This window comes from Copadichromis virginalis, linkage group LG10 (genome assembly GCF_057382275.1).
Source record: "Copadichromis virginalis isolate Kocher_CV1m ecotype Utaka linkage group LG10, C_Virginalis_male_GT1.1, whole genome shotgun sequence".
Taxonomy (NCBI): domain Eukaryota; kingdom Metazoa; phylum Chordata; class Actinopteri; order Cichliformes; family Cichlidae; genus Copadichromis; species Copadichromis virginalis.
The window spans coordinates 25,469,279-25,478,088 of NC_140627.1; the positions used below are offsets into that span (position 1 = coordinate 25,469,279).

The 8,810-nt window shown below is 39.3% G+C and overlaps 1 protein-coding gene across 1 annotated transcript; it reads left to right on the forward strand.

The window, feature by feature from the left end:
• Positions 1–1,826: 1,826 nt before the first annotated feature.
• camlg (calcium modulating ligand) lies at positions 1,827–8,234 on the forward strand. The gene is made up of 4 exons (XM_085470813.1): positions 1,827–2,149; positions 3,620–4,062; positions 4,200–4,265; positions 5,738–8,234. The coding sequence occupies exons 1-4, from the start codon at positions 1,999–2,001 to the stop codon at positions 5,927–5,929; spliced, it is 852 nt and encodes a 283-aa protein (XP_085326939.1). The 5' UTR covers positions 1,827–1,998; the 3' UTR covers positions 5,930–8,234.
• The last annotated feature ends 576 nt before the right edge of the window (positions 8,235–8,810 follow it).

The window sequence follows — 8,810 nt, forward strand, 5'->3', positions numbered from 1 at the left end:
AGTGACAATTGAGTGAAAATTTATTAACTTATCACCATAAAATATTTGTTTCTTAGCACCAGACTTTTTTTGTTTGTTTTTTGTCAATAAAGAATAAATTCCAGTCAGCCTCTGTCCCCGGCTCAGCAATAGATCCCTCTGCTGTCTCTGCTGGATCTGCTTAGATCCAATCTTCCAAACAGCTCATTATATAGAAATACTTTCTCTCATCTTTACTCTTCAAAACTCAGTTTGTCAATCACAATTTACTTCATATAATTTTGTTTTATCAATTAAATTAATTAAATCATAAACATTAAAAATCAAACTTTCTCTGAGTATTTGCTTAGTCATTCTGACCAAGCACTACAGACCTCAGACAAGCTCTAGGCTGTGTGCCATATTTAGATTCCCTGCTGGTACAATCAACCTCAGCACAAAAGCACACGCACACACCAAATCACAGCAAAAGGTCAGGAGATTAAATATTAAATCAGTTTCATTACTCAGATTTCTCATTCATCATATTACTTAGATGTATACTTTAATTATAACTTTGATACAAATTAAAAACACACATTGATAAGATCTTTTCTAGAACTTTGTTTCATTGTTATCATAAAGGCTGGATGTTAAGACCTTTTACCCTATCTCCAATGTAGTGAGAGGTTAGCCAAGTGGACTTCAATCCCACCTTTCTCTACAGTGCTAGTACTCTATCGTAGAATATTGACGAGTGGACATTTATATTGATATGGTGATTCTTCTAGAAGAAGAAGTGGTTTGTTCAGATGCAACTTTGCAAATGTAAGCTGTGCTGATGTGTTCATTTCTCTTGTTCGGTCGTTTTTTAAAATTGTGCTGTCATTAACTTTAACATGCTAACAGAGGCCCATAGAGTGTGAGATGTACAGACACCCATCAAGGGTATGAAAGTTGTGGTAAGTTCAGGCTTTTAGTGATATCTGTCTGTCTGTTTTTCAGCATCAGTATGTGCTGTGTTGACATTTGCAATAAGCATTTTTCTCAGACCTTTAATTATATCACTTCATTGCTTTAATATAACCAATGACCAAAAGATGAAACAAATAAAATGATCAAGTTGTTTCATTTCTTCAGTTTTTCCATAGCTCAGTTACAATTATTTAAATCAATATGCCCTGCTTTTATATAATTAACTGAAAAAAATTGTTATTTCAGGTCTGATTTTTTTTGCATCGTTAATGCACTTTTTACTTCAGCTTGAGTAAAGAATACTCCAAACCTAGAGGTTAGAGCTATTTTTCCTATTAACACTACAGACCATTCAGAAATGGATTTTTTTTTTAAAAGGCAGAACTTGTCACTTCCAGCCTCTTGAGGTCTAGAGAAAATCTAAAATTTGGTGCCATTTCGAAAAACAAAAATGAAACTAAAAATGAAATTATCCCGTTTTTTATGCTTTATGCTTTGTTATGCTTATGCTTTGCCACTCAGAACACACTGTTTCCTTAGTGTTTCTTTGTACTTTTATATGCTCGTTAAATGCTAATATTGTTATACAGTTTTATGAAGGCGTATTAGAGCCGATTAAAGGCATAAAGAGGCTGAGGATTTAAACAAACTAAGAACAAATAAATTTATTTACCATAAATTTATATAGTTTTTTTTTTTTACCTTTTTCTTGTAAACTTGCCATTTGTTTTTATTTGTTTTAAATATCACCTTTCTCTTTTAAATATATGACCCGTTTTGTTGTAAATTTGCCTTTTTGCAGAATATACCCATCCGGCCCCTTCACTATTATTATTATTTTATTACTATTGACCGTCGCAATCATCGCATATCGTTGACGTAATCTAAAAAAGCTGTGCTGACATCATCACTGTGCGCCACAGTTAAGGCTCGTCGCTCTTTCGTGTTAAGCGTTTAATTCAGTGGTCTGAGGCTTCTGTGTCGTGTACCGTGAGCTACTGAAGCACTAGCTTTATGTACTGTGGGTTGAGTTTGCATTAAAGGGTCATTTACTTAATTATCGACATGGAGTCCGGGGAGGCCAGCGAGGAGAAGACGGGCTCCATGTCGGCGGCACAGAAAAGAGCGGAGATCCGGAGGAAAAGGCTGCTCATGAATTCAGAGGACAGGATGAACAGGATCGTGGGAATCACCAAAAACGAGCCTGAAAATAACGGTAATCGGTAACAAACGATCCTCTGAATTTCTCCTGGGCGTGTCTTTCCTATTGAAACACGCTGTCCTGACAGAGACCCGCCTCATCCTGCGGCTGCAGTTAGGACGTTAGTGCTGTCTTTTAGGACCATAACTTACTATGTAAATAATCGGGCTCACTACAGATATATTAAGTAGAAGAGGAAAATGGCAGCAGCTTGGGATTCAAATCATGCTAAATGTTGTTAGCATTAGCAGGTGGAGATCAGAGGGTGGCTCACAGGCTGCTCAGCTCTGATAAACAGAATAATTAATACACAACAATACAGCAGTGTAGATAGAAGGTACCTCAGCCAACCTGTCTTATTGCACACAGGCTTTAAGACACCTGCAGAGAAGCTGCAGTAGTTAGTACATAAGAAAACAAAAAGTACATATATGCCAAGCATATCTCTTGTAACAAATATCTAGTCATTTGGAACCAGAAAGCACAGGAGTGAGTGACAAGGTAAAAGCTGCAGTTGGTTTTTGGCTGTGACTTTTATATATCCTTTATTTATCAGGGTAAAAAGTGTCATTGACATGAAGAATAGAGAGATATGGCCAAAAGGGGGCTGAAATTGCAACAAATAATTATTGAGATATTTTAAGTGGCCAAAAATGACTGTATTTATTATAATGTAGGTACAATAAGCAAAGATATTATACATTGAAAATGCATAGAAAAATCAGAAGTGGCAGACAATCACTCTATGGCACAACACCAGCAGTACTGTCTATGATGTCATTCCCTTTCTTTGGCGACACATCATAGTTATCATGTTTCAAAAAGTGATCGAAGCGACCATCATCATCAGTCACTGTTCTCTTCTTAATTGACTTCTTCAAGCCCTCTTCTTCAGTGTGGCCATATCTACCAAGCCCAGGTCCTCCTCCATCATCATGAGTGCCCTCGCTGAAGTTATCTTACTCTAAATATCCAAAATCAATCTTCCCAGACTTGAATGTGTTGAAATTCTCAATTCTGTGGAACATACTATGAGTTTTGACAAGTCCTGATTGTTTTTGCTCAGACCTCTCTGTTCTCACTCACTCCTGTGCTCTTGAACACTGTGAGGCAAAAAATTATGCTGACATTAACTTCCCTGTTTAACTTAAACAACACAGACAAGCTGGAACTCATCAGTGTCTTCACGCCGTCAGACCCAGCAAAAAAAAAAAACTTAATGGAAACTTACTGGTACTACAATCTGTTATCCATATTATGCTGTCTCTGAACTGAAGTAAAACCATAGTCCCCTGTACAAAATCTAAACTGCTTGCAATTTGTTTATAAAGATAATTAATTAATTTGTTAAATCCTTTTGAATTAAAGCTAAAACTGCAGTTACATCACACCTGGATTTGGGGTTTTTTGGGACGGGGGGGGGGTGACCAATCATTTTAGCACTAGCTAATGTCATATTATTGATTATTGTCTTCTCATTGTCAGGAGCGTCGCGGCGTCCTGCAGAACCCCGGTTCCATCTGCCTCTAGAGCCATGGTCCACTGCCTCATCTTCTCCGAGACCGTCTCCAGGGATTGGCAGTCACTCCCACAGCTCCACCCCGGAGAGGAGAGGCTCACCCCTGCCAGAGCTCTCCAGTGAGCCACCCGGAGGATCCTCAGAAGATGATATCGGAGGAGTCCGGCGGAGACCGAGGGGCGAGCGGCCGTCAGATGATGTCAGTGGCTCTCCTCGTCCAGGCTTTCTCTCTGCATCCTACTTTTCTCGTTTTGATGATGCCATGAAGCTTCGGGGTCAGCTGGCCAATGAAAAGCCGGCCGAGGATGGAGGGTCGGACTCAGAGGAGTTTGATCCCTTCAGGGTCTTCAGGCTCATCGGCAGCGTCCTCCTTGCTGTTTTTGTCAGGGTTTTTGTCTGCAAGTATCTGGTGAGCCTTTGGTTTTTAACACAGACTTGTTAGTGCACTAGTAAGGAGTTCATTTTTACATTTTATGCCAGTATCAGTACCAAATATGTATTTATTTATTTGTTTGTTAATGCTACATTTATCTTGTTTTATTTTAGTCAATATTTGCTCCATTTTTGACACTTGAACTGGCCTACATGGGGTTGTCCAAATACTTTCCAAAGGTGAGTTTTTATTTTTTTAAGACTCTCGTCACTCTGCATGCACAATGTGTGCATGCAGAGCGGACAGCACTACGAATAATATTTTAGTTTTGTTTTTCTCTGTATAAATAGAAAATCAAATACAATGACCTATTGCAGTTGTTCCGATGTAGTTGTGCTGTGTCTGACAGCCCAGTCTTTTTAGCTACAATCTTCTCAACCAACGCCAAGTTCATACAAAGTACAATAAAAACTATTTGCTAATAAGGAAAAGACAAATACCTGTTCAACAACTAGACAGATTAAAACAACCTGCTGAAACCGAGCATCAGAAAATCTGGGAATGAAAGATGATTCAAATGTAACATAGCATGGTTTCTGGTGCCAGTTAGGCAGTCTGAGTATTTCAGAAACTGATCTACTAAGATTTCCCCAGACAATCATCTCTTGGGTTTACAGAGAATGGTTGAAAAAAGAGAAAATATCTTATGATCAGCAATTCTCTGTGAGAAAAATCCATGTTGAGGGTTTGACTCAAAGAACTTGTTAAAACTAAGGTATACAGAAGAGCACCTTTAAATGCAAAATACCCTGAACCTTGAAGCAGATGGGCTATAGCAGCAGAAGACCACACCGGGTGCTTCTTCTGTCAGCTAAGAAAGGGAAACTGAGGCTACAGCTCATACAGGGTCTCAAAAATTGGACAATAGAAGTTTGGAAAAATGCTGCCTGTTCCAATGAGTCTGAATTTCTGCTGTGTCATTCAGATAGTAGGGTCAGATTTTGGTGTACTGTTGCCGACCATGCCCATCCCATTATGACTACAGTATACCCATCTTCTTGAACTGCTTTCATGAGCATGACGTTGAGTTCACTGTACTCATTTATGATGTGGTGGAATTGGAGATCTGCATAATGGATGTTCAGCTAACAAATCCACAGCGACTGTGTGGTGCTTTAATGTCAGTATGGTCCAAAATATGTGAGGAATATTTCCAGGAGCATTTTGAATTTATGCCACAGAGGGTCCAGTGATATTTTAAAACATGGACATAGCCACCGTGACATCACCCACTAGTTTTGGACTCATTTTGAAGGCTCAGGGTTTAATTTTAACAGCTGCTGTTCTTGTTTTTAAATAAGAAGTGATCATATTTGGAAAAGCTGGTGGATTGTTAAGTCATCACCAGAAGAATAGATGGAGAGGTCCAGTTCAGTGACTCCACTTAATTTACAACCAAAGCAGGTTGTAAACATGTTTCTTTCTGCTGCAAAGCTGGACATTTTAACATGGGAGTCTATGGGGATTGACTTGCTTTTTGAGCCAGCCTCAAGTGGCCACTGAAGGAACTTTTGGCACAAATTTCTAATAGAGTTTTAGTTTTTGAACATTTTAATCTTGATTTATTTAGTGCAAAAACAGATTGATTAATAATGAGAAGTAAGCACATATATTTGCATATAATGTGCTTTGGGTTCTCCTGTTTCTGCAGGTAGAGAAGAAGACCCAGACCACTGTGCTAACTGCTGCCCTGTTACTGTCCGGCATCCCTGCCGAGGTCATCAATCGCTCCATGGACACCTACAGGAGGATGGGTGACGTCTTCGCTGACCTCTGTGTCTACTTCTTCACCTTCATCCTCTCGCATGAGATACTGCTCTTCATTGGCTCAGAGACTCCCTGATAGGTTACAAGGACCTCTGTAAACCCCCACCCCTCCTTTTTTGCTGTCCCCTCCCATCTCTCATAGCAACATAGGCATGCTCATTTGCACCCTTAGGTGCTTGTTTATCATTGACAGTCTGGAGGTGAACCCCTGCTGCCTTATGATCAGGCCCGCACACGCCAGCTGGACGAGTGCTCGTCATTTGAGCTCTTCGGGATTTCACTAACGCTAAAGCTACGCCCAACCACAAAGTTCGGTGTTTGTTACAGACTTCCAGGTTAATATTTCTCTGAACAGAAGCTGTGAAACCTGTGTTACCTGTGTGTAAAGAATGTACTGCCATTTATTGCGCCGAAGGATATTTATTAGTACGGAAAATGGGAAGTATCACGCCGAAGATTGGATTACTGTACAGTCATCAGTCTGACATCCCAGTGGGAAGCCACAGATTGCATTTAACTTATGAAGGGGAAACACTGGAGACTCCTCAAAGGCTGGGTCATAATTCAAAATCTGACACCTGATAGGAACAATTGTTTGCTGAACAAGATGTTGAGTCAGAACGCTTTGAATTATCGCCAAGCCTGTGAGTCATTCTGCGGAGTAATAACCTCCAAAGTTGAGGTTAGTCTGAGCAGGGTGTCATATTTTCAGCCAGATTCCTCAGCAGGGTTCTAACTCTTCTGTAAAACCAAAATCTGCTGTCAAACCGATGAAAACTGCTGGAGAATTTTGGAGGTAGCTAGTCTACAACACTATAGTACGGTAATCTTTTTGTCAACTTAGGGCATCGCACAGGGTCAACTCACTTTCAGTTCATGCCACTCAAATCAAACGCAGAACACTGCTGGCCTTTTAGGTTGAAGTGCTTCATTTGTACATTGTGAAAGTGACGTTGGTACAACCTTGCAAGGAAAGATTGGAGAAGTTTCTTGATCCGTTACAATTGACAGTATGAATGACATTGACAGAAGCAGCAGTTTTCTGTTCTTTCTCATACGGTACATAAACACCCCTGCTGATTGCAGTGTCCACACCAGAGCTGTAGACGAGATAGAGACGTGACAGCTGTGTCACAGATCGTAGCATAGCAGCCCAGTAGAAAAATCTCCCGCAAACAAAAGTGTGAGAAACGTTTAACTCGAGCAGCGTTGGAAAAATACTCGCCCTGAGATTAATGACAAGATTCAGAAATTTGCTTTCTGACTTTTATTCTCAGGTTTATTAATTCAGCTTTTTTGTGAATACTGTGATTAATCTCAGAGATCTCACAGTTACGTTGCTTCTCTCTGAGTGGAGAGGTTCGGATGACCTCCGACACTGCTGCACAGCCTATTTAAAACAAATAATAAGAAGGAGAGAAAGAGGCCAGCAGTTAGACATCGTTTAACCACACTAATAATCTGTTGTAGAAAGAGCCGTATCAAACATTTCTGTCCATCAGAATGAGCTGGCTTAAAAAGACGGAGATCTTAGAGGTAGAAGAGGCCGGGAAGAACAAAACTACTCTGGTATAAATGGAATGAGGAAGAATGACAGAATTTCTGGATTGCCTCAAACTGTGAGCTTCTTTGATTTTTCTACAAAACAAACTTTTACATAGATGGCCCTCCAACCTTCAGTTAGAGATTTTAAAGATAGTCGAGTGTTGAGGACCTTCCCATTTCTGAGGGATTTTCTTTTCCTCATAGCACTGCTTTAAAAATCACATTTTCTCTGATCTTTGGGAAGGGTCCACTTACGTTACAAACAATTTCCTTCTTTGTTTACGTCTGATGAAGAGTTTAGCCCTTGTATGTTTTGTGTACTTTATTAAGCTCGGTGAGCTTAAAACCGCGGTGAACTTTATACACGCTGAGAGTGTTTTGGGGGGTTTTACTAGAAAGTGCTGTCACTGCAGTTTTGTGTGAGGCAGTGGGACTTCGTATGCTTATTTGTGTTGAGTAATTCTGGTGACATATCCTGCTTTGCTTTGTTCAAGCCTCTCTCATACATACTTGCATAAATATACAGTATGCTCTCTCTACTTCTGTGCTGTCCTTGTTTCATATTTGTAATTTTAACCTGATTAATTTATGAATGTGAATATTTTTTCCATGTGAATGACTTGGTGTAATTTATCCTACAACTTGTCTGACCTACTTGATTGTTTTTTGATAAGGTAAATTTGCAGATACTGTTTTTAATGGCTCTTGCGGTATCTTACATATTTGAACGTGAGTAACAAATGTAGTGTTGATGTGATGTAAACAGTCTCTGCTCCAAAAGATGAATGAGCAACCGAACAATTCATACCAAATAAATACTACTTGTGTGACTCACCTCTTCTTTTCTTTTTTTTTTTGGCAGTCAGTTATTGAGCCAAACTTTGAAAAAGCCTTAATTTGAAAGACCAAGGGAACTGAAATGACTAAATTTAGGTTATTAAAAATATGTATCTAATCTAATCAGCCAATCACAGGGCAGTAACTAAATGCCTGTATAGCCATGTAAGCATGGTCAAGCATGTTTGGTTTGGCAGCGTTTTAGACAGGATGTAACCCTAAAGGGTATTTGTGTCTGTAGCTGGAATCAAACCAACAAACTCTTGCACAATTGAAAGTGTAAGGTCAGAATTTGATGTTAACAACATGAAAGCATGGATCCATTCTGCCTTCAACAGCTCACGTTCCTCTGGTTGTAATGGTGTAGTATTTAATAGGGGCCTGGTAAGTTTGGTTAGATTTTTTGTCCCTAAATACATGAAGTCATTTCAAAACTGCATTTTGTATTTACTTGGGTTATCTTTGAGTAAAACTTATTGGAATCATTTGATCTGCTGTTATACGTCTTGTCTTTACGGTTACTACTCTTCTTTTACTTTACTATTCATGGTTCATATTGAAATTTAACCAATCTT

Excerpts from the sequence above, each read along its gene's own strand:
- camlg (XM_085470813.1), top strand. The coding sequence starts at position 1,999 with ATGGAGTCCGGGGAGGCCAGCGAGGAGAAGACGGGCTCCATGTCGGCG. Across the intron at positions 2,150-3,619 it reads AAACGAGCCTGAAAATAACG|GAGCGTCGCGGCGTCCTGCA; the intron begins GTAATCGGTAAC and ends TCTCATTGTCAG. Across the intron at positions 4,063-4,199 it reads TTTTTGTCTGCAAGTATCTG|TCAATATTTGCTCCATTTTT; the intron begins GTGAGCCTTTGG and ends GTTTTATTTTAG.